General features: G+C 37.7%; 3 protein-coding genes across 5 annotated transcripts; 2 read left to right on the top strand and 1 right to left on the bottom strand.

Annotated features, from left to right (window-relative positions):
- Positions 1 to 4,395: 4,395 nt before the first annotated feature.
- Positions 4,396 to 8,217, top strand: LOC129776275 (vam6/Vps39-like protein). Its single transcript, XM_055781822.1, has 7 exons — positions 4,396 to 4,595; positions 4,682 to 4,959; positions 5,018 to 5,221; positions 5,272 to 5,805; positions 5,864 to 6,774; positions 6,835 to 6,980; positions 7,042 to 8,217. The coding sequence occupies exons 1-7, from the start codon at positions 4,526 to 4,528 to the stop codon at positions 7,590 to 7,592; spliced, it is 2,694 nt and encodes an 897-aa protein (XP_055637797.1). The 5' UTR covers positions 4,396 to 4,525; the 3' UTR covers positions 7,593 to 8,217.
- A 135-nt stretch (positions 8,218 to 8,352) lies between these two features.
- LOC129776277 (intraflagellar transport protein 46 homolog) lies at positions 8,353 to 18,303 on the top strand. 3 transcript variants are annotated; one of them, XM_055781825.1, is made up of 5 exons: positions 8,353 to 8,983; positions 16,462 to 16,707; positions 16,767 to 16,818; positions 16,878 to 17,239; positions 17,297 to 18,301. In XM_055781825.1, the coding sequence occupies exons 2-5, from the start codon at positions 16,501 to 16,503 to the stop codon at positions 17,720 to 17,722; spliced, it is 1,047 nt and encodes a 348-aa protein (XP_055637800.1). In that variant the 5' UTR covers positions 8,353 to 8,983; positions 16,462 to 16,500; the 3' UTR covers positions 17,723 to 18,301. The 3 variants fall into 3 exon arrangements, with proteins under 3 accessions (XP_055637800.1, XP_055637799.1, XP_055637802.1); XM_055781824.1 differs by having other exon boundaries at positions 16,446 to 16,707; XM_055781827.1 differs by lacking the exon at positions 8,353 to 8,983 and having other exon boundaries at positions 16,651 to 16,707; positions 16,868 to 17,239; positions 17,297 to 18,303.
- Positions 17,618 to 22,368, bottom strand: LOC129776276 (rubber oxygenase-like). The gene is made up of 6 exons (XM_055781823.1): positions 22,204 to 22,368; positions 22,002 to 22,122; positions 21,718 to 21,924; positions 21,535 to 21,660; positions 21,363 to 21,473; positions 17,618 to 18,254 (listed from the first exon to the last, which is right to left on the bottom strand). Exons 1-6 carry the CDS (start codon positions 22,226 to 22,228, stop codon positions 17,798 to 17,800), a joined length of 1,047 nt encoding a protein of 348 aa, XP_055637798.1. The 5' UTR covers positions 22,229 to 22,368; the 3' UTR covers positions 17,618 to 17,797.
- Positions 22,369 to 27,806: the final 5,438 nt, after the last annotated feature.

Raw genomic sequence — 27,806 nt, 5'->3', positions numbered from 1 at the left:
GTATCGCTCGAGAAGTGTTCTTAGCAGCGATGCTCTTCTTCGTTCTGGAATACGCTTCTATTGAGTTGCCCAGAAAGTTCATGCCGTCACTAATGATGATCAAATCGAGACGCTGATCAAGAATAAAGTGCGCTACACATACGACGACCCGTCACCGTGAAGTTAACTAAGAGCATTTTTCAGACTTTTTTTTATGGCAGAGCACTTTTTATAGCAAAAACATTTGATCAAATCAAAAGTACGTAACACCACACAACATTTTAATATCTTGAACAGCGTGATGATATCCATATCGATTTTTTATACCACTGAGGTCTTGTTTCGCTTCAGCTTTTCTTCGATGATTTCGACCAACTGAATTCCACTAACGAAGCCCTTGATTTCATTGTTCGATTTTTTTTTTCCAAAACTTAAGCAGTTCAGTCAGTTTACGTCAGTTTATGCAACAAAATGTCCGAGATTAGATTCACAACTTGTGAATCACAAGTGTTGCTTTGATACAACGTAAATTTAACGTAATATAACATAATAACAACATAAATGGACTTTGGATGAAGCTAAAGAGTTATATAAATAACTTCACGAGTAATGTTGAGAAACAAATCAAAGAATTGAGTATAAACCGCTACTATTAATAAACATTTTTATCAATGTAAAAATACATAGCATAGAAAAAAGAAACAAACTTAAAATGGAATTTACGCGCAGTTCAATAACTTCCTCGATTTTTGTTTTAAAAAATGGAGAAATGTCCACAAAGGGGGTATAGGAAATGTCCACGCTTGTCCACGGAGGGGAAGGGGTGTCTAAAAACGTGCTTTTTTTTCTGTCCACGTGGTATGTATGTGGTATGGCCCTTACAAGTCGAAACTAATAATTTCCTCTGGTTTTTTGTTTATGCAACATTCCAACATCCAACATTTATGCAACATGCAACATTAATAATATTAGAGTAAACAACTTGTAATATTAGACTTGTAGCACGGCAGTGGAACTTCATACAAATCACTCGTCGAAAAGTGTCTCCTTTTTCACTGCTTGTTTACATCGACGAATATATTTTTTTCCACTATGTTTCGTAGGAGAGTGTATGCATACTGACAGATTTCTACTACGAGGTGTTTAATGAAGGATGAAAGGTGGGAATGTTTATGTTTATATATGATTTATCGTACGATTTAATTAAATGCATAAAAGTTGTCAACAAAACTGGAGTTAAGCACATTTTTAAATTTGAACAAATATTGATAAGAGGTTCCCAGCAATTCTTGATGTTTATTGCGTGATTAGGTAACTGCATAAGTTGTTTGAAATGAAGGTTTAGTTTAATTATTTTATTTTGAGGATTATATTCACAAACATACAAGTATGATTAATATGAATTGCATGTATATGATGCGCCTAGCCAGCCCATACATGCAAACGTGGAGGCGATATACATACATCCTAGAAAATAATAAATCGTATAATTATCGTTTATATTACATGATATACCCCATATACATGTATATGGCCTCCAATTTCATATGCATATGCCAGTTATACACATCATACAAGTAATGTGTCTTAGATGTATGTATATCGCCTCCAATTTTAGATTTTTGACGTAGGACTACGTCTTACATTAAGGGTGCCAAATCAGAAAACAGGTCACTTTTTTATGAAATAAAGTTAAGGTTAATAACTACTTTTCTTGCTACGAACGGATTTAAACGTTTTGTATTCGATTGGAAATTTTTCTAAGATTTTTTTGTTTGATATGCACATTACAATCCCATAGTCTGTATATGGTTTAAATTGATGAAAAATGGAAAAATTCTCAATTTCCATACATTTACAGTTCTGTCCATTTTTGTGCTTTCCTGAAAAGAGCTGTCAATAACGGGTAGCTTATGCAGCCGCTAGAACAGAAACAACGAAGGGGGATAGCGAAAAGAAAAAAATGCGAAGTAAACTCCACCCTTGCATAGTATGTAAGCTGTCGCTAGCGTATAAGTATTGCATCGCCTCTGAGGAAAATTCTCAGAATATGTCTGTGCCCGAAACAACAAAGGTCGCTTATTCTGCTCGTTTTGTGTTAAATGTATCCCTTCGAGCTGTGAACGCTAGTGAATATTTCACTTGAAGTGCATCTGGCATTGCAATTAACACAACCATCCGAAGCATGGCAAAGCAGGCGAAAAAAGAGAAGAGTACAAATAATTTTAGGTCGCTTCTAAACATCAGTGTTTGGTTTTTTTGTGTGTAGCTTGTTTTCATTGCGCAAAACATAGAACTTACAAACTTTGTTGATGGTATCGACCGAGAGTCGAGAAAAGATTTTCATAAACGGTCATTCTTGCGATGTTTTATTTTTAGCACTGCAACTGTAGGCATCTGTTAGACGCGTATTCGATGCTTGTTGAATGGCGATGCACTTCTTCTTCTTCTTTTTTGAATTATAGACACTTGAAACTCAGTGAGATCATTCGTCTTCGATGGCGATGCACGGAAGATGCCACTCGTTAATATTCAGTGCAATGCGTGCATTGATATAAAGAAACGAATTGCGACATATGACCATAGCGTATTGTTCTCGCAAGGGCAAAAAATGATCGTTGCTTCTCGAAATGAGTCTACAAAACTACGCAAGCCATTAAACATTTTCAGGGTCCCCGGAACTTTTTACTAAAGAGTTATTTCGACGTATTCGCAAATAATATTCGAAATGATAAACCATCAAATTTCAAAAGAAAAAAGATTGCGTAGTTCTACGTTCTAAGCGGTCGTGTCTCTGATACAACCCCTCGAATTTTTTTTTACTATTCAATGTTTGCTGGGCAGGCCCGAAGGCAGTTTTAAATTGTTAAAATATGAATGAAATTTTTTACTTCATGTTATTTGATTACTTGAAACATGTAGTACTGAACTTTATTTAACCATTTCTACAACCCATATTTAACCATAAACAATCAGGAATGAAGTATCCAAGTGCAACTCTTTCGTATCATATGCCACGACGACGATAGTCGTACTAGATGCATGTAGGAGTCGTATATTCATCCATCCAATCATCGTGAATACTGTTGCAAGTGGAAAATAAATGTGTGTTCATTGCTTATGACGTTATACATTATGACATAAATAACCAGGTGTATGACAGGATTATAGCTATCTCACTCTACCTACTGTCACCGCCTATCTCACTATCCCTCTGCTGCAAAAGTTCATCATCGACATCACGATATGTCAGTTGGTGGTAAATTGGTAATTCGCGATGACGTCGACGTCTGGTGGCGACTTCAAGTTAGAACCATAATTTGGGTCCCAAAAAAATAAGTGTAATCTCTACCAGATTAGAAGACACGGAGCCGGTTTTCAAATTTTAAAATTTGAATGAAAATTTTCACATTATGTTATTTAATTATTAGAAACACGTATTTCTGATTTTCATTCAACCATATGGTCATACAATTCCAACATTGTTGCTGATTTTTTTTTCTTTATAATATAAAATTGTCTTCATAAACAATTTTCGTATGAGACTTTTTCCCCACCTGCAAACAAAAATGTTTTTATTTAAACAGAATACTAATTTTATATGGAAAATCTAATTTGCATTCATAATTTTAATTTTGAAAACGTTCATTCCGACTGAAAATCAGCCATTCTTTGACGCTCCCCTTAACTAGTAAACGAAGCTCACTGCCGTCAACGCGGATCGCTGTTTTGAAGAAAACAAATACTTCTGACGTTTGAGATGTTGGCACCAAAAACATGGCGGGTGCCATACGGCTGTAAATAACAACATAATACAGTAATTTAAATTTAATACGACATGCCGAGGCACCACTCAGTGTCGCTTTGGAGGCCTGTAATTTAACATTGGCGATGTGAGTGGTACAGTGTCGACGTCTGGTGGCAACTTTAATGTGGCGCCATAATTTGGTCCCCGAACTCGATGTTTACAAAAATGTCAAATTAAACGTGTCACATTACAGGTCTGTTCAATAATCTAAACGTCGCATTAGATGTAACTTACTGTATATAAATAATATTTATTCCCAGCTGTTTTGAGGCATCTCGCACAAATTGACAATATCATTCAGTTGTCAGTGCAAGTCGGTTCGATTTTTAGAGTTCACTGTTTACATAAAAGCAATCTCGAATCGGTCCCACTTTTTTGCTTGAAGTTAATATCCCCTGCTTGTAGATTTGATTAATTATGCAACAGAAAACTACAACTTACAAGCTACAAAACTGGTATTAATAGCGAAATTTCAATTATTGAACAGACCTCAAAAGCCATCTCCACCGGTATTTTAGCTTTGGTAGATACCATACTAACATCTTAACCTGAATTTTCGTTTCGTTTGGTTATTTTTCACCCTAACTTCAGTATTTCAAATTACAGTGTTCGTTGGATGCAAAAAAAACATTCCAAAACAAAACAAGAGATAAAAATTACATAGCGTTTTCGTGTTTCTGTGAGCAGTCACAGAAATATTAAGAATTTTGCATTCGGTTATAATAAACGTAATATAAAATGCATGAGGCGTATGTATTGTACCCTCCGGAAAAAATTCCGGTTCAAATTGAATCCATGACGGGATTTGGTGAGTGAAAATGGCTTTGTAACACCCACGTCTAGCCGAGATGATTCACAAGATAAGAACTGCTCAATGAATGATTTTCTTCCTAGAGAACAAACTAATACTAGGAACGCGCCAGGGGCATCTGCTGATGTATTCCTTCGAGCCTAACCAGGAAACGGGTAAGCTGGATCTGCAGCTGCTTCAGTATAATAAAAGTTTCAGCAAGAAACCCATCACCCAGATTGAAGCCATTCCGGAGTATAAACTCATCTTCAGCCTATCGGATGGCGTTGTGAATGTGAACGATTACAGTCGCCATGGGTTTCCGTTGATTCACACCGAGCAGAAAACTAAGGGTGCGACCGTGTTCGCACTGGACATAAAGGTGACTGTTTGGTTCGACTGTAATTCGCAAACATTGAGTGTATTTTTTTTTGTTCTAGAAATCGAAATCCCTTACCGGCGAGCTTGCTTTACTTTGCCGATTATGTGTCGCAGTTAAGAGGAAGCTGCTGTGCTATTATTGGAAGCAAACCAAATTACTGCAGCTGGGATACGAGATTGACTTGAACGATGTTCCCAAAAGCATCGCCTGGGATAAGAATTGCATATGTGTGGGATTCAAGACTGAGTACGTGATTTATGATGTAAGGTTGAGATTTGCGTTGTTGGGGCGGAACATTAAGGTTGTCTGTAGATTTCAGGAGATCAACCAAAGAGAATTGACTTGTTTCCCACGAGTTCCTCGAAATCTATTGAACCTTGTATTTCGCTGATCGAGGATGGAGTTTTTGCTGTTGCTAAAGATGAATATCTTGTCGCGGTTTACACCGAGAAGTATATGAACGATGGAAAGGATGGAAATCAGAAAACCACGGGTTTGGTTAAATCTGACGCCTCGCTGCTAACTACAAAGGATACAAGAAATTTGAAGTCGCTGGCTTGGAGCGAACCATTCCAAGCCTTGGTTTGGGACGAGCCGTATATTATCGGACTGGTAACGGATGGCGTAGAAGTACGCGTGTTTGATAATGTGAATACGGCCGATAAAGGGTCGTTGATTCAGACTATCCCTCAGTTGCAAAAAGCACGGTTTTTGGTGCGCGGAAAGCGAGGATTACTATACGCTGCATCCGTTTCACACTTGTGGTGCATTCAGGCGGTTGAAATTGCTAAACAACGTGAGCATCTACTTCAGGAGGAAAATTTTCACTTGGCGTTACAACTAACGGTATGATTTATAATGATTTTCAGGAAGATGCTCAATTATACGTCTTATTTTTTGACAGCATATATCCGACGAAAGTCCAGAGTTTAAATTAACCAAAATAAACGAAATTCAAACGCGACATGCTTACAATCTATTCATCGACAAACATTTTCGCGAGTCAATGAAGGAGTTTTCCAAATTGAATACCGATCCGATTGATGTCATCAGGTTATTTCCAGACCTTCTTCCGGACAATGGAAAAAACAAGTTGAGTTCGTACTCTAAAAAACCAGCACCTGTACTCGACGAGAAAGACATTGAGCGTGGTTTATTGGCTCTCATCGATTACTTAACGGAAAATCGTTACACTCTGCGACAAGATATGGTTAGCAAAACGGATTCAAAGCTATCTTCTGGCAAAAACATTCCAGCATTACTCTCCATAATCGATACCACACTGTTAAAATGTTACCTACAAACAAATGATTCCCTGGTTGCATCCGTACTGCGAATGAATTATTGCTATCTGGAGGAATCAGAACGTGTGTTGAAAAAATACGATAAATACGTTGAACTCACAATTTTATATCAAACAAAGGGTCAACATAAGCGAGCGCTACAGCTGCTGCAATCACAGGCGGAAACTCCAGGCTCTCCGTTGTACGGACACGACCGCACCATTCAGTATCTACAACATCTCGGGATTGAACACAAGCATTTGATTTTTGAATTTGCCGGATGGGTTCTGGAGAAACATCCTGACGATGGGTTGAAGATATTCATCGAAGACGTTCCGGAAGTGAAAAATTTACCACGGGCTGAGGTGTTGGATTTTCTGCTGAAAAATCACAAACAACTCGTTGTTGGGTATTTGGAGCATATCATCAATGTGTGGAATGAAGAAAAAGCTTTATTCCACAACATATTGATTCAACAGTACCGTGAAAAGCTGATCGTCCTGAAGAATGATGCCGATGTGGAGTCGGATGTGTGGGTATTGCATATTTGTGTTATTTTTCAATTTATGATATCCTAATTTGATTATTTCAGTCAAAAGAAAACAGCTAGAGACACAATCAACGATAAGCTGTTGGCGTTCCTGAGAAAATCCAAATTTTATCACGCGGAAAAAGTGTTGGGAGAATTTCCTTACACCGATTTGTTCGAAGCGCGAGCTATTATCTTAGGGCGCCTAGGTTTGTTACACTGACCTGGAATCATGATTATATATATTAGATTATGTTTCCATCCTCTCAGGAAAACACGAGAAGGTTCTGGCCATATTTGTTCAAATCCTGGGCGATTTCGATAAGGCGGTCAAATATTGTGATCAAACTTACGACGAGAATGACCCGAAAACCTGTGATGTCTACGTCACGTTGATTAAAACGATACTCACACCTCCGACGTCGCCACCATACAGTGATGTGGAACTGCATCCGCGCTGCCTCCAGCCGGACATCGGAACCGTGCTGGTTATATTGGAGAACAATGCCAAGAAAATAAACCCCCACGCGGTTCTCCAAATTCTGCCCGACGACATTCCACTGGAGTCTATTAAAAATTTTCTAGAAATTGCTCTGAACTACCATCTCGAGCGGAAACGCCGGGCACAGATACTGAAGGGGCTGTATTACGCAGAAAACTTGCAAACACATGAACAGAAGATTCACTTTGAGTTGAAGCATTTTCTTGTGACGGATTTGACAGTTTGCCCGGTGTGTAAGAAGAAGTTCAGCTACCAGAGTGCATTCGTTCGTACTCCAGAAGGCAGCATTGTGCACTTTTCGTGCCAGGATAAAATCTGAACCTTTTTACAATGCGTTAGAATTGTAAAGTTGTATGATTATTAACTTAGAGGCGAATGAACTGCAAAGTTTAAAGCCTCTTAAAAACAAAGAAGATAAGATGTATGATTATTAACAGTGTTAAGATCCTAGAGTTCGATTAGGCAATATTCGGCTTTCCTATACTCCAATGAACGGAGCGCTGTGATTTGTTCGGTCGCAAAAAGGTTTTCTGATTACTATTTATCAATTCATACTGTCCGGCCCTTTGCGACTTCCATGAGACCGTTTTTAAAATAATTAATTATCTGTTATATATTTTCAGCAATATATAGAAATTCTACTAAATTAGCGCCACTCGACGTCACTGGTAGTAGGTAAAATATCATTTCCAAAACATACATTGACTCAAATTTGTATTTGTACACTATGAATGAATTCAATTATAACTTACATATATAAGAGACGAATGAACTCTCTGAGTTTAAAGTCTCTTTAATTCAATACCGTTACCGTTACATATACATACTTTGCGATTAAGAATACTTTCCATTCAGTCCGCATGAGGAGTATTTGCACAATATCAGTGTCGATCCCCGCTCCCAAAGATATTTATTGTGAAAAAAGAAAATATTCAGAAATTCGACTAGGAAGTAGTTATATATCGTAAAACATCCGAAAAAGAACATTTTTTCTAATTTCGTCATTCCCAAAAAGCTCAAAAGCTTAATGCCAGTCCCCAGGGACCAACACTGTGTATGACTACATGTTAATTCGGAAAAGTGCATTGATTGTTTCCGTTTTTCGTTATTTAATAGTATCTCTCGGGTACATTTGTGCTTCAAGTAGAAGAAATACCAACTCGCGAAGTTACGGAGACTAATCATTCGTTAGAGAACCAAGAATCTGCTGGTAAGGTTTGTATCCGAAATAATTTGGACATGTTCAAAACGCGGTAAATTTGAGGCTCGGAAAATAGGAATGTCGCCGGGATTCGACCAAAAGTCGTAAAAACGTTCTGGATTGAAGTCATACGAAGTCAAAAAACCCAATCGCAGGGATAAACGACACTCGGCGTAAACGTACTAGACAACTGTGTTGTGGTTATTTAACGAAGTTTTTATGTACCGTCGATGGGGTTCAGAATAAGCCATGGGGGTGAGATTGAGGCAAACACGGAGAAACACTTTGATGAATTATTAAACAATAACTATCTGTACTACAGTTAATTATCATAGATTGGAAGTAGTAAAAACATGTCCCCTATTAAATGGCTCACAGCTTTCGAAAATATTCACAATATTTGTCAAGATACGGTATAGCAACCCGCGCATGATGAGGCATCTTTACTGTGTGATGAATATGCCATTCAGCATGGTGCCAGGCACTTAGGAGGCGATTGGCCATTGAGGGTAAGATCTATTGAAACTATTTAATCTTATATATAAAAATCTCGTGTCACGATGTTCGTGGTCGAACTCCTCCGAAACGGCTCGAACGATTTTCAAGAAATTATGCACAAAAGCTTGATAGGCATGAGAATAGGACGTAAACTATATATGATCAAAGGTTCACCCCTCATCTCCTATTTTTAATCGCGATATTAGTATTTTGGTATAAATAATATTAAAAAAATCGACCCGTAGTTTTTCTTTCAAAGAGAGCGAATCTGTAAAATGACAGATGGCGCTAAGTTCACTTCATTGAACACATGCATCCTCACATGCGTCAATAACCTTAATTCGGCTAAAGCCATGCGTATTGCCAGCGAGCTGGAAGATTTTCTGAATAAACATAATGAATTATTGAAATTCTTCCTATCATACATGCTCGGTTTGCAATGTGACGATCATGTTATTTTCATCAATTCTAATCTAACACCGACTGGGGAACACATGTATACATTCAATGCGTATGTAGTTGAATACATTGCTGAAGTCATGGTAGGCGACTGCACAGCGACGCGAGAAATTGTGATTCGAAGAAGAACAACAATCTGGAGTTCATCGTTGACACCCACCGTTCAAACGACACTCTTCACCTTCTTCTTCAATGGTACTAATGTTTCTAATGTTCCTAACGTTCAGCATCTCAACGTAGAATGAATTGCGAACGATATAGAGGTAGAGAGCGAACGACTGCGATTCTAAACAATCAGAACCTGTGTGAGGAGAAATACACTCACTTTTTTTTATAAATCGTTCATTTTTACAGGCTAAGTTACATTAGTTTAAAGGAGCCGAATTCTTTAATATATTTTTTAAAACTATACATATACAATTTTCCTAACACTATGGTTAGTAAGGTGGAAAACCGATTACTCGCGGTTTAAATACACTCACTTGCCAGGCGCTATCATGAACAACACCGACGCAGCCTGTCATGATATTACATGTTTGGGGTAACAATATCGGTAACAATATGGTTCATGACACATGCATTGTCATGATATTACAAAACATGTGTTCAAACAAAAAAAATGAATGAAATGTAGAATGAGATTCATTAAAACGTTATATGTATTTGGTTCCACACCTTGCTGAATTTATTCGGCTGGATGGCAAAATTACAAAAAATTAGGATTACGCCCTGAGGAAATTGATAGTGTAATTAAGTGATAATGTAATTAAATTCCAGTCATTGAGCTTCGTGTTCCATTTCTGTGAAGCGTAAATTGTTATGAATTTTCGAGTGAAATAAACACGCTTCTAAAACAAAAAAATTAACTGAAATATGGCTCTATTGAGTGTTCTGTGTACCAGAATAATACATTCTCTGCAGGTATCTTGAACGAGAATAGTCTCTGATAATTATTTTATATTCAGAATGATATTTTGGTTGAAATGTAAGAAGATCAATAGATAAATAGTTGAGTTAGGGTCAGGACTATGTCTACTAAGTATTGAAACAACATCGAATAAAAATTTTCATTCAAATTTCAACAACTTGAAATTGCTTTCAGGTCTGGTCAGGTGATTGTTCGATATTGTTACCCCAAACATGGTTCATGACCGTGCGGTAATCTAAAACTTTTATAGCCTTGCATGGCAGATGGAAAATGTATAATTCTTGAAGATTACACCAACGACACGACCGCAACCTTAGGTGGATGTCCAATATATCAACGACTAAAAACTGATAAAGACAGACAATCATTCATGAATATTAACAATGCAGACATTGACATGGAAAATCGTTCGTCAGTGCCATATTCGCCTCAGCTGAGCAAAACATGCAATGCTTATATTAATGTTGAGTTCTGTAATTCGATGAAGAGCAACAAATGCATTTGCAACAACGAAATTTATATTGATATTCTCCATTTAATTTGTCTACTTTACGACAACAATATATATACACTTCAGATTCGTTGATGAAATACATCGGGAATGGAATACAAAGAATGGTTTGTATTTTTTATTTAATCGTCATCGACTTGGCGCTTTATTCCTCGGTATGTCAAACACAAGAGTAACGAACGTTTCACGTATATGTAGATCGTTAAAACGTTTAAACACACTTACAATACATTAGTTATTTTTAATTTAACAACCAACATATTCACTAGAAATAATGTGCATGTCCAAACAACGTTTGCCGGGTCAGCTAGTCTATATATGAAAAAATCTCGTGTCACGATGTTTGTTACCGAACTCCTCCAAAAGGGCTCAACCGATTTAGATGAAATTATGCTCAAAAAGACGGGTGGGTAATGTCGGGGACATAACCGGAGTGACGTAGGACTATACAAAGGGGACAGCTTTTGTTAAATATATATTTTAAATATATTGTTTTATTTTCTTCTCCTACGTGAATACCTACCTTTCTACCTGAAAAATGGATTAGTTTACTGTTTACTCTTTATGAATATGTTGATGGTTCTGAAAAGAACCTTTGGTGTTGTGTTTTTGTTATCACTCGATATTCCCATCTTGTTCGGTTAAACCTTCCTGTTTAGCTATTGCGTTTGCCACTCGCCACAGCTTTCAAATTTGGAAAATTTCTTCCCATCCAGCTTGTGACATGCTATTCAGTAAATTACATTTAATACGACGTGTCGGAGAAACACTTTGCCACTCACTGAAACTAATTGTTGCCTTGATGAGCGCCGAACCGAAGCTGCTCTGTTCTTGATGCGGGTTTTCTGATTGTCGTGAGCAGCTTTGCAAGCCAACTCGAGCACTCCGACGGCCGAAACTCTATAATCGTTGTTAGGTATACTGGTGCTCCGGCACCAATCCGTTCGGCCTAGTTACCTGCACGGTTCGAGTGAGACTTTGCCTTTCCCTTAACTTGTCCTCCTTTGTTACGTCCACGATGCCGATTTACGGGTTTACGGTTTGAAAGAAAATAAGATATTTTTTTGAGGTCCGCGTGTTTTATACTCTAGCGGTACACACTCACAGGATAGAGACAAATCTGCAGACTCAGCCAGAGGGGCGAGTCCAACGAGACGAACGAATGAGCGTTAAAAGGGAGCGATGGCAAAAAAATACATTCATTACGATTTGTTCGCTTGTTGGATTCACATGCAGGCTAAAAAGGGTCCTTTTCAGGATCACAAAATTATCTTCAATCTAAAGAGTTTATTGTTTTGTTGTCACTCGATATCCCCATCTTGTTCGGCTAAACCTTCCTTTTTAGCGATTGCATTTGCCACTCGCCACAGCTTTCACAGTTGGAAAATTTCTTCCCATCGAGCTTGTGACATATTTTACAGTAAATTACATTCAATGGCACGTCGCATTACCACCACTCAGTATCGGATTGGAGGTAATTTTAACCTGTAATTGAACATTTGCGATGACAGTGGTACAGTGTTGACTTTCAATGTGGGGTCATAATTTGGATCTCGAACTCTATGTTTACAAAAATGTCCAACTAAATATGTCGCACCTGTAGGTCCGTCCAATTAGCTAAATGTCGAGATAAGTGTAAATTACTGTACTATCAATCTAGAAGCAATTTAAGAATTGGTGAAAATCAATAAGCTCAGAACAACTGCCAAATTCACATACTCATCATATCCTGGCAAATAAATTATGAAAAAATCAATTTGTGTTTTATTATTATTTTGGATATTGTTTTAGAAAGCATTGAACTGTATTTCCTAAACTCTTTTTTGGAAGGTTTAATGGCCCTGAAAAGCGCCTTGTTTTATGGAATGGTTCCAATTTAGAAAACTTTGTACTCGTGGTTTTGAAAAAAACCTTTTCGAACGCCATCGATGCCGCCTTGTTCTGGATTTGCCACCAAAGCAGTTTGTATAAAGAACAAACGTTTTTCTTCTGCTACATGCTGCCGTTTTGCGATTACGTTTGCCACTCGCTGCAACTGCCTGTTGTTGTCTTGATGTCCACCGAACCGAATGTGGTCTGTTCTGAATACAGGTTTTCTTATCGTCGCGAGCAGCTTTGTCAGTCAACTCGATCACTTCAGCGGCCGAAACTATATAACGCCGGCTAGGTGGACTGGTGCACTGGTACTAACGCGCTCGGCCTAGCTACCCTTGCGGGGAACTCCAGATCAACACGGTTCGAGCGGGATTTTGCCTTTCCCTTCACTTTTCCTCCTTTACCATGTCCAGACATGGCTGCTTGGGTTGGTTTGTTGATGTGTTGTGATGCGAACCGATATGGTGTACGGTTTGAATGAGAATGATCGTTACGGCAGCGGAGCGGGGATTTTTAAGCTGACTGGCTGGCTCGAGAATTACACATGTGTGAGACTGCGACCAATGTTTCGTTCATTTTTTCTTTTTCCTTTCCAATCGTGCTTCATTCTATTTCGTTGCTGCTCTGGTTGCCCGGTTTGGTGGGTACGATTTCAGGAGCACAAAATGGACCAATCAAAAATGGGCACATAGTGCATTTTGACAATGCTTGATATTTCACAATTATTCAATTATTTATCTCAAGAAAAATGAAATGTTATTCGTAATGATAGATGCGTAGATATATTTCCTATCAATTGATGCAAAAACCTTTGCGATCTATTGAGAAATGCTCGAGTTATAAGCGTTCCAAATCTTGCATTTTTTCCTACTTGTTCAGTGCCTAGATTTCCATTTCACCCCCTATATCTTCCGGTTAGACGTAGTCCTACGTCAAAAACTTGGCAGGCATGAGAATAGGTTGTAAACTATATATGATACCGTTAGGATATCGATTAACACAGATTCAATGCCGAATAGGATGGCTCATGTAGAATTTTTTTTCTGAATATATTTTTTTGCGTTTTGCTTAAATTCGGCTTCTAAAATACAAAAAAAAAAATGGGCTCAAAACGAAAGGAGTGTAAGTTAAATGATCGATTTTCTCTTCATCGATTTGATCATAGCTTCACTGTAAACACATTCCCAGCTTATTTGACAATGTGGACGATAAGTCGGAATCTCAATTATCGGTTTTTATAGCAAAATCAAATTGGAACGTTTTTGCAACTGAGTTATTCACGGAAGAAAAAGGCGATGAAGAGAAAACGCGACTTTAGTACTTTTGTATGAACAATATTCAAATAATTAAACCTCATCAAACTTGCACAAGTAACCTCAATTCATCTATAGCCAGGTGCATCGGCGAACTTTTTGAATTTACGCAATAAATTATTGAAATTCTTCAAATCACACTTGCTCGGATTGCAAAATGAAAATCACGCTATTATCATCAATCCAGCTGAAGAGCACGTGTGTACATTAGGGTGCCAATGAATGTATGGGAAAAAATAGATCCAGAAATTTCAAAAAGTTACCCTATACAAAATGTTGACCACCTCGAAAAAACAACCTAAGCCAAATTTCAGCTCAATCGGACTTAAGGGAGAGTGGCGCAAAGCGGTCAAAGTTTGAGTTTTTTGAAAATCGAAAAATCACCCAAGGGGGGAGTAAAGGAAATCGGGGTTATCGAAAAAACATTTTTGATGCTTAAAACGGCATGAAACGTCGAGATCTAGTGTTATCTCGAAATTTTTTTTTGTCAAAAATCGACACTCTGTGACTTAGTGACTTTTTCGGAATACGAAACGAAAAGTATGGTTTTGAGTGTCAATAAATATAGTTATCTCGATTTTTCATTCGGAACTTGCTACGAAATGTTGATTGCACGATAATATACCCTATGCAAAATATAAGCTCATTCGGACATCATTTACTGGTGTCACAAACGTTTTCAAAAAACTCAAACTTTGACCGTTTTGCGACACTCTCCTTTAAGTCCGATTGAGCTGATATTGTGCATAGGGTGTTTTTTTTCTAGGTGGTGAACATTTTTTATGGGATAATTTTAAGAAACTCGAGATGACCAATTTCATTGGCACTCTACTGTACATATACGAGTTTGAGAAAATTGCAACCCAGTTCAACCATTTTTTAATTACAGTATACAATAAACAGTAAAAGAAATAAAACGTTTCAAAAACTTCTATTCAATATATTTATGAAATATAAGTGACCCGGCAAACTTCGTCTCGCCCAAAATTTGTTTTTTGTTATCAATACCTTTAAACATTCACGTTTTCTTACTAAGCGCAAGTTCATGAGTGCAATCGCAGAACTGTTCATTGATTGATCTTCTAATCGACCCCGTTGAATTTACCTTTTACTAAAAAAATCCTAGTACTTCTACCAAAACTCATCATTATAATATCAGATTATTTTCAGACACAATTCTCGTTCAAGATTTTTCAACCACTTGCAAATAACATGTTTCTCCGTTACATGGAATAAATGTTTGATACAGAAAATATGATAGAACAAAGACAGACCCCTCCCCTCTTCTCCCCTTAGAGATGGGGAGGAGTGTCTATTCACCATAGAAACGTTTCGTGCCCCCTAAAATCTTCACATGCCAAATATGACTCCATTTGCTTGATTAGTTTTCGAGCTATGCAGAAATTTGTTTTTCATTAGTATGACAGCCTACCCTAAAAGAGGGGGAGGAGTGTCGAACCACCGTAGTTTATTGGATCCAAAAACCTCCACATGCCAATTTTGGTTACGTTTGCTTGATTAGTTCTCGAGTAATGCAGAAATTTGTGTTTCATTTGTATGGCAGCCCCCCTTAGAGAGGGGGGTGGAGTGTCTAACCACCATAGAAACATTTATTGCACCCTAAAACCTCCAGATGCCTAATTTGGTTTCATTTGCTTGATTAATTCTCGAGTAATGCAGAAATTTGATTTTCATTAGTATGACAGTATCCCCTCCCCCCACCACCTTAGAGAGGGGGGCAGTGGTCTCAAACTGTCACGAAAACCTTCCCCGGCCCCAAAAACCCCTACATACCAATTTTAATGTCTATCGGTTCAGTAGTTTCCGAGTCCATAAGAATCAGACAGACAGACAGACAGACAGACAGACAGAAATCCATTTATATATATATATATATATATATATATATATATATATATATATATATATATATATATATATATATATATATATATATATATATATATATATATATATATATATATATATATATATATATATATATATATATATATATAGATCTATCAAATATTCAAAAGTTGAAAGAAGAAAACTGCATGGTAATGTACAAATTCTAATTGATGTATAAAACTAAACTTAATTAGTTAGATTTTAAACAAATTTTTTCCGGTTTACCTCTTTGTTAGTAAGTTACGTAAAATTAATCGGTGTCCTAAAAGTTGAAATATCCATTACATATAATAAGGAACTAAACTCAAGTGAACCAAGAAAGTATCGCTGAGATAATCTGGCACTGGGGGCAATATCTTCTTCGAGAAAGGCAGTGTAGGCTTGCATTTGATAGACGTTTAACCGCGAATGAACCATCATTAATACGCTGTGGTGGAAATCATCATTTCTTTCGTGTTGTTAAATCCTAACAAAAGGATACGATGTGCGCAGATACAAATACATCGGTTCGTGGGTGTCCGATTGGTGTCCATGGTGATCAGACGGTCAAACAATTTTGAGTTACCCGTAGAGAAGTTTGACCGACTTCGTCAAGCAAGCATGGATCTGTACGACGAAATGTACGAAATTAAAAATGGTCGAGAAATAGACGATAGCCCACCGCCTGATCTGGACGTATCGGGCTCATTGAATTTTGTGAATGAGGAACCATTGGATGACGACAAACAACAAGACAAGGTGTGGTAATTTTGAACACTCGTTCCGTTATTGACTGAAACCCCTCTAACCTTTTGCAGGATGAAGATGAGCCGATCAATGAGTTGGGAGATGGGACTGCAAAAGTTCCAAGTAAGTTCGACTATTCAATAGCGAAATAAAAAAAAATATAAAAATAAAGCCCATTCCAGAAAGTAGCGATATGTTCATCAAACGGGATAGTTTGTTGAAACAAGATTCACTGACTGATAGCAGTGCCAGTTTGTCCGAGGATGAGAAAGAAATACCGAAGAGTTTGATAGAAGAAAAAGAATTCAATCCCAAATTCTACGATAACATTGAGGCTCCTAGCGAATTGAAGGAATTGTTCCAATATATAACCAGATTCTCGCCTCAACGGGTTAGCATCGATTATAAGCTGAAGATATTTGTTCCTGATTTCATACCTTCAGTTGGAGATATTGATGCTTTCCTGAAAATTTGTTCTCCCCCGTTCATAAGCGAAGACAAGAAAAAACCATTGGCGGAACACATACGTAGACTTGGCCTTGAGGTAAGCGGATGTCCGTTCTTGTATATCAAAAACTTTAGCTAGTCGGTATTATTCTAGACTTTGGACGAACCATGCGGAGAGCAAAGTGATCGTGTGCTGCTTCAAATGAAGATGAGATCGATTTTCACGAAGCCCTTGGAAACGCCTTCAGCGATCGCTAAAAGTCCGAGAGATATTGACCGATGGATTACTGAGATTCAATCACTTAAGGCAAATCAATCGGCACAGAATGTAAACTCGTTGAAGTCGCAGATAAATATCGACTCGCTGATGTCCGAGTGGCCCGAGGAGATTGAGAAAATGTTGGACACAGTAGGGTTCCCTTCCGCTGATTTGGATTGTTCTTTGTCTAGATATATTGGAATAGTGTGCAATATGTTCGATATACCAGTGCAGGAAAGTAACGGACAGGCGGGATATATCCAGGCCTTGTATAATTTATTCAATCTCTATTTAGCTGTTAAACAACAAGCTAATGTTTGATTTCCGTTCTAACATGACTATCTACGATATTAATCAACATTCAACAAAATTCAATAAATAATTTCCATAGCTAACTTATTTTAATATTCGAACGTATGAGTCGCCAATTCCGAATTTGTAGAAAGCCAGAAACGGAAAGTATGTTATCAGAAATCTAGAAATAATCATCTGACCATTCAGATACCATCTAAAAAACGCATAACCTAATAGTACTTCATGGACAAGCAGTAAGAAATACAGCACAAAGCGACTGTATCTGCTAAAATTGTGATATTTCAATTCGGAATTCTCCGCCGATGTTTGTTCATCCTTCCAGTAGTGATAACCAGGTATTTCAGTTAGACGTGAAGTAAGGAAGAGGAATGCATCGTAATCTAAGAAAGGGTTGAAACACCATAATCCCTCGATTAACGCTCTGCCCATCTTCTCGAAACTTTCTTTGCGCGCGATCAGCGCTGGTCGTAGGATCTGTTTCTGGACCTGACGCATGCGTTCCTCCGTTCCGCTCAAGCTGTCCGTGCAAAGGTTGTAGCTGAATGATGATAAATAAAAAAAACTGTGTATTATATTATTTTAACCGAAAGCGTTTTTGTAACAAAGTTGTGAACAAAGATTTCATTGTTAGTAAGCAAAAATGAAATGTAACGCTTGCATCAAAAACTGAAGAATTTTACCAATTTTGCATGCGTTCACCTTGACATCTGGTGACGAGACCACTTGTACATCGTCAATCATAGTAACCCATGAGTTTTCAAACAAAATTTGACAGCTCTATCAGTCGAGATGTGGAAGTTATGGCCAAAACCGCCAAAACAGTAAAGCAACTGCGCTCCATGGTGTATATTCTTACTGGGAGCGTTCCGGTATCTATAAATCCGTACAATACTAGAGAAGAATGAGACCATTGAACGGAAACCAGGTACCGGTGCTGATGCTAAAGCAGAAGATGGAGGGAAATGTGGCTACATCGTTCCTGGCTTTGGGCAGGGAGGTTGAAGCAACGGGCCAGACAGTTAGGAAAAACCTAGCGGAGACATGCGGAAACATAAGTCGAGACTGGCCGTGTTGGAACAGCAAGTTGTGACCCAGAAACAAAGGTTGCAAGTGATGGAGAATGAAATTTCTCCGTCATGGATAGGGATTGCATTACCGTCCCAAAATTCAATAACCAGTTATTCGGTAATAAAAATTTTAGTACCGGTAAAACCTGTTAATTACCGATAAAATAACTTCAAAATAAACCATTTTCTTAAAGGAACGGCTTTTATTGATAATTATTAGTTTACAAACAAAACTCATAAACTCATTAAACTCATTAACAAATCGACCAGAAGAGGAAAATGCACGTTCAGAGTCTAATGATGTTGGGCGTACAATACGAAGAGCATCGAATACCATTGTCATGTATTTGCCTTTGCTCAACTGTTCTGCAGGTTCTGCATCATCCTGCATCTACTAAATCAATACCATAATCGTCAAATTTCATCAAGTCACGAACAATTTAAAATGCCTGCTTGATCAAATCAGTCCGTGATATTTGATAGTAGACGCCAAAGTCATCATCAATCTTGTCATGAGCACGAGCAGAATGATAATTAACACGTTGAGCCCATGTCGGTCCTTAGGGATTGACGATGAGCTTCGTTAGAAAAACGTTGATTACTGGGACTGACAGTTACAAAATAAGGAAATAGAAAAACACATGGTTTGTTTCCGAATGTTTTACGATATGTGACTGCTTTCTAGTCGAATTTCTGATTGTTTTCTTCCTATACAATAACTATCTTTGGAAGAGACACTGATATTGTACAAACGCTCTTAATGCGGGCTGAATGGAAGCGTAGCGAGAAAAACTCAGGGATCAACGTGTTAATATATGCGAACAAATCCGCATGTACGGAACATTTTACTGCAATCAGGGCTTCAAGTAGGTGCTTCGAAATTTCTGATGGCTCCAATAGCTGTTCTAGCATAAATTGCAATCCGACGTCAGCTTCATAAAGGGTGCGGTTCTTCCGGCATAACAATTCGAACAGCGACCAGAGCTGGTTCAAGGGCATAAACCAATTCCTTCATCGCTGCCGGTTCCTTATCACTGAACCTTATTCTGTGTTTCGTTTTCAGATCGAACACCGATTTTTTAACTGAAGTTCGGAGGTCGTAAAATCGACGCAACACTGCCAGTTGTGTTTTTTCGGTCTTATTTTGATTCTCGGATAATGTTTTAAAGTGACGTAAAGGTAAATATTATTTATGATGTAAAAATGAAAATTACCGAAATTACCGGTTATTGATTGTTAAATTACCGGTAATTCAGTAATGAAAAATGACCCGGTTACCGGTAAAACCGGTTAACAATCCCTAGTCATGGACCACGAGACGTATTTAACGCTGGATGGCAACGACTGGCCGGGAACCAGCTACTTTACGTCCCCCACCAAGGAGGTTAGTTCCGACGTATACTTCACTTCTCCCATACCAAGTTCTCAAAGAAGGTGCTTCTGTGGCTAACCATCAGAGAGAAGGGAAAGTCGAAGCCGCTCTTCTTCTGGTTGGGAAATGCGATGAACGGGGAAATTTACAGCACAATGTGCCCGCCGGAAGTTGTCTCGTTCATCAAAAAATGTCATCCGAGGATGTGGTATGGCCTCCGCCCATTGCACGAAGAAGTCACTGGAGGCGATGAACCGCTTGAAGATAGATGTTGTTCCGAAGTCCGCCAACCTTCCGAACATCCTCCAGGTGTGTGTCATCGAGAATTTCTGATCAAACCTGAAGTGGGGGGTTTACTGCAGGAATTTCGTGGCTAAAATGGATGAGGAACTGCTAAAAAGCTAAAAAAAGGACTGGAAAAACATACCAACAAGTTTGTTTTCGATAGCAATAGCGATTTTTACCCCGTAGAATTTACCCCTTCATCAATATTTAAATTTCTCTCGTGTTTCATCAGTTCTCATCGTCGTTATCAGGTTACTATGATTGCTTGGTAAATGTTTCGCAGTTGATTATAAAATATAATCAAGTGTAATGTAATTTCGTTCAAAAAATTACAAAATAAAGTGTCCGAAATTTGAATTCAATCTGTCCGAAATTTGATTATTTTATAAATGGTGTCCGAAGTTTGATTTCTATTCGCTTGATTTGAAAAGCATTTTATTCGATGATTTTTTTATGTTTTCAATAGATGAGAAATTTTTAGTTTTTATATCGCCATCCGGAAGAATGTTTATTCTTTAATGTAAATGTTATTAGTGTTACAAATATGTTTTGAGAGATTTAGAAAAAATGCACAATTAGCATTTGAACTCCTACCAAATAGCATATGCTGTTTTGCTGCAGTATATAAAAAAAATCGTATGAACTAAGACATGTCGAATGCCGCAAACGTTGAACAAACAAAAACGGCAAGACGCGCTCATCCAAAAGTTGCAGAAATCGTCGAGTAAACTTCGGAGATAATTGAATTCCGAGCTCTTCGGATAAATTCTCAAAGATAGAAAAAATCCTCGAAACTATTTGCAACGAAATCACAAAGTGACGAAGCAAGGGGATTTTTCGCCTCTCTTAGGAAGCAACCAAATGGTGAATGATCGCCAAAACCAGTTTTATTACGTCGTTCTATCGAGATTCTTCAAATTACCTATCCTGAATTCCAATCATGTATCCAATCACGCGCCAAAAGTGAACCAGTGCTTCCATATCGTCGGCCGCGTATACAATTCCCAACTTTTTGTACCCCAAAACAATGTACCTGGAAGAAATTACGTCAAATTAGTTGCTTCGCTGTCAAGCAGGTCGAAACCATTCTGTACCCCACAAATCCAAACTGGGTAACGGCCATATCTTTTTGAGAGACAATTCTGGCAGCGTTTTTGGCGCTACTTCTTTTGCTGGTCGCCACGTGTCCTCTCCGAACGGCGGCAATTGATTTCCAAGATCTGAAATATAGGGAAATTAATACCGGCGAAAATCCCATTTTTTCGAAGAAAACTCACGCCGAGCCTGGCAACAGTTCCTCGTAGTACCAATTGAGTGTGTGCATAATCGTCGCGATGTATCTTTTGTATGCCGTCACTGCAGTCGACGACTGATTGGTGTACACGAGAACGTCCAGAATGCTGGGTATGGCCAAGACCACCAGCAAACCGCACAACTTTGCGACGAACATCGCGAAGAAATTCGCCTTGAAGTATCGCTGGGCTCTGGAAGATGACGCATTTTTTGGTTACGCATGGCTGATTGTATGCTACCCGGTCGAAAAAAAACTTTTAGCACCTACCGTTTAAATTTGGTATCATCGTACCACGGTGGTAATTTCAACTCGTATGCATCGACATCGACATCCACTGGCGTAGAGACACCGTCTGTGAGCAGGTTGTGCAGATAGTTTGATTCGTCGTCTGAAGCGGTAACGAAGAGAAAGTTAATGACATAGCAAGCGGCGATAATGCACTCATGCACTGGCTCAAATTGATTCTAACTTTCTGTCTTTTTCTCGATCTCCATGATTGATCACATTCTAGTTTGTTGATAGAATCCGATAATAGATATGCAGAACTACTGTCGTATCACAGATAAATTTCACTGGTACCTGGATGACACTACGCGCACGATACGCTTTGCGCTTCATAATGATTTGAATAAGCCAATGAGTACTGGTTTGCCTTGAGAGTGATAGCTGTTCGGTCGGTTCACAAAATGACTGATCAAAATTAATATTACCCACTTGTGGAGGAAATTTAAGCTCAGAACATTGATATACTAGGTTATTAATTCCCACATCGACATTATCCAGTGAACAACAGATAAATGATTTTGATGAAAATAGCATTAACAAGCAAACCATTTGTCATGACAATTGTCATGCGAAAATACGAAAACAGAATAGAAACTGAGAGAGGTTGGCGTCGACATCATGCCTCATACCGTATGTTTCTATTCTGTTTTCGCATTTACGCATGACAATTGTCATGACAAATGGTTTGCTTGAGCATTAATATATTTGTAAATCTCTAAACTATCAAATCTGTTGACCATTCATATTTCATCCTGCACTCACAACTTCAGATTCAGTCAGCAGATGAGATTTTAACTTTCTCCAGGCGTTACGCTATGCACCATTTTATTGAATACAACTTATAAGAAACTTGTATACAATCGATGTAACGCGTGAAAATGTTTTTTTCGATGGCTTCGTGATTCGATGAAACGACAATTTGTTAGTTTGATTATACACCACTTCCTGTTTTCTGTTTTCCCAGATGACATTACTGTTCGTTCCTCTTCATTTTAATCAGAACTTAGTAGAGATTCCTATTTCGAATAATACGCCTGGAATCAATTTTAGAGAAATCAGCGCGTATACGTGTGGAAGTCGAAACTTTGTTCGATGACAACTTCAAAGTTAGATTGTTCCCTATTTCGATGTTATAAGTACATTTATAAACTTTTTCGATGAAAGGAAACAAAGCAGATTCTCGACATTTAATGCATTTTTTATTTTCTACGAGCCAAAAATTCGACAATGCAAATGCAGAAGCGATACACATGATATTTGTTCTTTACGAAGAAGGTGCCTTCGGGGGGAGAATTCTGGGCAAGTGATTCAATTGTTTCAGAGCTGGTGCTCTCAACTTTAAATGCCAGAAACACATAGGGGTAGTGGGGGCAAATTGGTCATGGGGGGCAAAGTGGTCACCTGCTTGTTTGATAGTATAACTATTGGATATTGACACCGTATTGATAGTCACCTTATGTTTGAATAATTTAATGACTTTTGAGTCACCCTGTACTCCAGTAGTACTGTCACAAGTTAAAATATAAATAAAAACAGAAATCGCTCTCACGATAGCCATTCGGCCGTAGTTCTGTGCGCATGGTATCTAAAGAATTTCTCGTGAAATTTAGTTTATTCAACCTGGTATGTTGGACAAATCATCAGTTTGGACGACTGTTCACATATTCTAGGAGAGGTGAACAGATATTTTGTTCAATCTCAGCGATTAATTAACATAGAAATTACTTTGATGTTTGGGGCAAAGTGGTCATAGGTGAATAACGACTTACAATGCTCTGTTTAATAAAGCTCATATACCTAATCACATTCTGCTCTTGAAGAGGTTCCTTTTGTGGCTTTGACCCTGTAAAAATATGCCACTCCAACTAAACCAAGCCTCATTTAGCGGAAAGTTATGTGTTTCTTACTACGTTTTTGTATGCATCAGAAAATTTAAATTGAGACTCTAGGTGAATAGACCAAATGTATTTCATACATTTACATACTACATCGAATATGATTTGAACAAATTTGGACGAAAAAAACGCATAAATCTATCGCATTTAGCTTGATATGTGATATGTGTTACCTCCAAGCAAAAAAAAGATCGTTTTTTCATCTTTTTTTCTAATGATGAAAAATGTACTATTTTGAATGTTTATAGTAAAAGCCGTATGCTACCGTGAATAACAATGAGTTGAACTATAATATTCTAAGAAAGTGGGAATTGTAGCGGTATGTGAACGCTGGAAATAGGCATGTTCCTTAGGCCTCCACTTCCCCTACCGGATCTTTCGCCACTGATGATAACCAAATCGAGACATTGGCCAAGCATACGAGGTCTGTTAAAAAATCACAGGAGGGTTGTGTCCGAGACACGACCGCATAGATGACGTAGGATTCCGTTAGGCTATCTGTTGTTTTGGATATGTTTGAAGAATTACATTGTTAAACTTTTTGATAATGATTTGGTGACCCGGAAAAGGGCCGTTTTGCCTGGTTGTTAGGTATTGTTTGTTCACTCGACCAGTGTTTACAACCGAGTGATGATAATAGAATAATTATCATCACTCGAACACAAAAATAATTATCATTATCAAACACAATCATCAATTTTCCTCACCAGAAAAAAAGTGTTACTTTATTATAGAGAAAATATATTTGAAATGGAAAAGATAATGAGTGGGTAATTGAGTGTTTATTCAACACATTTTCAATTTCGCTTTGAACCCAACGGGACACGGAACTCTTTCATTTTCCCAATTGTTCTCGTCGCATGAACTTTCCTTGGGAGAAAAAAATCGTTTCATATTTCAAGTCATTTTAACACAACTGCTACCATATACAATTTTACAATGCACGATCGGTCATTGATATGAAATTTCACGAAGCAACCAACATTAAAGTTCCAAAAAAAATTAATTTCATTTATATTCTATCAAACATAAGTTCTATTCAGTTGATTGAACATCATTCTTCAATCAATCCATCGATTCTTATTGGAACGAAAAAAAAACACTCGTTCATCGCTCCCAACTTATTCGACAGCACGTATTCAACCAGCAATGTCCATGCTAGTTACAATGAGCACTATCCATTTGTGCGCGTCGTTTGTTTAACTATCGACCACGAGGGTATTTATATGCTGATTTCCCCCAGGTACCTTGAATTTGAAATCTCTGTTAGGGAACACACTTCGGTGGGGACAAAATGAAAACGACATCGAAGCATTTCGAAACGAAATACATGTATTCCATACTTGGTGTGATAAAAATCTACTAACACTGAATGTGAAAAAGTGCAACTCTATAACATTTAGCAGAAAAAAACATGTACCAAATATTGTAATATGTCTTGGAAATCAAAATGTAGAAAAATGTGAAATAGTTAGAGATCTAGGCGTCGTCCTGGACTGTAAACTCACATTCATAGAACACTACAACTCTGTAATAAATAAGGCGAATAGTGTGTTAAGTTTTGTCAAACGCTTCTCACATAACTTCCAGGACCCATACACAATAAAGCTTTTATATATTACATATGTAAGGCCTATTCTGGAATACTGTAACATCGTTTGGAACCCGTATATGGTCGTACATGAAGAACGCATTGAGTCAGTCCAGAAACAGTTTCTTCTATTTGCACTTCGTAAACTCAACTGGACCTCATTTCCACTTCCTTCATATGAAGCACGTTGCATGCTCATAAACATCCAAACACTAAAAGAACGCCGTGAATTTGCAATGCTTTCTTTTGTTAATGACCTAATTTCGCAACGAGTACAGTCAGCTGAATTACTAGAAAAACTAAATTTCTATGTACCTGGGCGTCAACTAAGAACGCGAAATTTGTTTCTAACCAAAACATCCAGAACAAATTATGCAAATAACGCCCCTATCAATCGCATGATGCGTATATACAATCAGCACTGCGAAATAATTGACACAACAATGAATAAAAAACAGCTAAAAAGAAACATGTACCGCAAAAATAATATTTAACCTAAGAAAACATTGTAACATTAGTGTATAAGTGTGTAGTCTACATTTGTTTGACGAAATGAATAAATAAATAAATAAATAAATAAAAGTTCCCTTACTTTGATGTATTTGCAATGCCGATTTCTCCGTATCTTCAATTTCGACCAATCAGAACGAGGCGTTTCCGTTTGGAGATTTTTTGATTGTTTGAGAGTTAGTTTCATATGATATATTTTTTTATCCATTGTGATGAATTGTTATGAAGTGATCAGATCGATTGATGCAAATATCTCGTAAATCCATCAGGAAATAACTGACCAATAATTGTCAGAACATGAGCCGCCGCATGTGTCGTCAGTTTCGACCAATCAGAAGTGGGTATTTCCGTTAGGATAAGGGTTGAGATTTTTCAATTATTACTTAATTGTATGACAATTTTTTTATTTTATTCAATGTAAAAAATTGTTATGGAGTGTCGAAATTGATTGACGCAAAAATCTCATCAATCCATCATTAAATGACTGAGCAATAAGCGTTTGAAGTTGGACAATTTTCACGATGTGCTCGATTTTCGATTGTAAATTTGGACCCCCATATGTTCCCGAAAGACGTAATCCTACGTCAAAAAAGAAGGAAGAGATAATCAAATTCTATTCAAAACAAAATTCATTTCCCTTCGGTGGAGTGTCCGTCTTACCCGACTTGATGATAATTTTTTTTTTCATCAATATTTCTGGAGTAAAAATGAGAAACACCGCTGATTCGATAAACTGGACGAGAAGTAATGGTAAAACACTCACATAACGACCCCAAAAAAAAAAACTCGATAACGATCAGAACCTCATTTTATGCAGACGAAAATTCACATCAAGCTGCTCTTTGTAGATTACTTTTTTGTTTTTATTTGTAATTTTAACAGAAGGTCGGCTAGATGTACACAGTAAGTGTCAAAGGTATTGATGCACTGTGTTGCAAGTTTGTACATCATAAAAATTTTAAATAAAAATATAATTCATCAATGGTTAGCGTAACAGCCTCACAATCCGATTTGTCTGGGTTCAATCCCAGCTGGCGTCGTTGGGATTTTCTGAGGCGAAAAATGGTTACGTCTTCCTTCGGAAGGGAAGTAAAAGAAGTTGGCTCGGCCCATGAGTTGTTGAGTAAGATAGGTAGGAACAGGTGGAGTCGCCTCCCAGATGTCGGTAAGTGGCACTGAAGTGGCGGAAATAGGCCGACAAAAAATAAGCGAAGAAAATAATCATAAATAGGTGTCCGTCTTTCCCCTATATGTCTCACATCGACAAAAACGAGCATCGGCATCGAAGTGTGTATTTTGAGTCGGAAAAAAGTCTATTACATAAATATAGTATGGTTGTTGTTCGATGGTATTTTCGAATTATTTGCTAAGCATTCGTTCACAATGAGAGTAAAATGGTGCATTGTCGAAGAGCGAAATCCATTAGTTCATGTACTTGAATAAAAGTATTTTCTGTAACTTATCATTGACTTGAAGGCATCCATTAAAGTATTCCCAATTTGTTTTGCAGAAGTTCGAATAAGATTCACAGATTTATCACTGAATCCGCCTAATGAGTTCGAATGCATATAACAGTAAATCAAAATAGCATATTTCAGAGTACCACGCGGTTCTTCACCACATTCCTCGTTTCTCTGACCCGTGAGGAAATTCGATTATGATGAGTTCTCCAATATTGTCAAGTGAAGTCTTCTGTTTTTTTCGCGAATTCTCCATGTGAGTTGAATTCAGGATACAATCGGATACCTTCTCTGGATTAATATGCATAAGTTTCTATCCTAGATGGATGAG

Source organism: Toxorhynchites rutilus, chromosome 3 (genome assembly GCF_029784135.1).
Source record: "Toxorhynchites rutilus septentrionalis strain SRP chromosome 3, ASM2978413v1, whole genome shotgun sequence".
NCBI lineage: Eukaryota > Metazoa > Arthropoda > Insecta > Diptera > Culicidae > Toxorhynchites > Toxorhynchites rutilus.
This window is presented reverse-complemented; position numbering and strand designations above follow the sequence as displayed.

Excerpts from the sequence above, each read along its gene's own strand:
- LOC129776275 (XM_055781822.1), top strand. The coding sequence starts at position 4,526 with ATGCATGAGGCGTATGTATTGTACCCTCCGGAAAAAATTCCGGTTCAA. Across the intron at positions 4,596-4,681 it reads TGAATCCATGACGGGATTTG|AGAACAAACTAATACTAGGA; the intron begins GTGAGTGAAAAT and ends TTTTCTTCCTAG. Across the intron at positions 6,981-7,041 it reads TATTATCTTAGGGCGCCTAG|GAAAACACGAGAAGGTTCTG; the intron begins GTTTGTTACACT and ends CCATCCTCTCAG.
- LOC129776277 (XM_055781825.1), top strand. The coding sequence starts at position 16,501 with ATGGTGATCAGACGGTCAAACAATTTTGAGTTACCCGTAGAGAAGTTT. Across the intron at positions 16,708-16,766 it reads ACGACAAACAACAAGACAAG|GATGAAGATGAGCCGATCAA; the intron begins GTGTGGTAATTT and ends AACCTTTTGCAG. Across the intron at positions 16,819-16,877 it reads TGGGACTGCAAAAGTTCCAA|AAAGTAGCGATATGTTCATC; the intron begins GTAAGTTCGACT and ends AGCCCATTCCAG.
- LOC129776276 (XM_055781823.1), bottom strand. The coding sequence starts at position 22,228 with ATGGAGATCGAGAAAAAGACAGAAA. Across the intron at positions 21,474-21,534 it reads ACCCAGTTTGGATTTGTGGG|GTACATTGTTTTGGGGTACA; the intron begins GTACAGAATGGT and ends AATTTCTTCCAG. Across the intron at positions 18,255-21,362 it reads ATGATTGGAATTCAGGATAG|CTACAACCTTTGCACGGACA; the intron begins GTAATTTGAAGA and ends ATCATCATTCAG.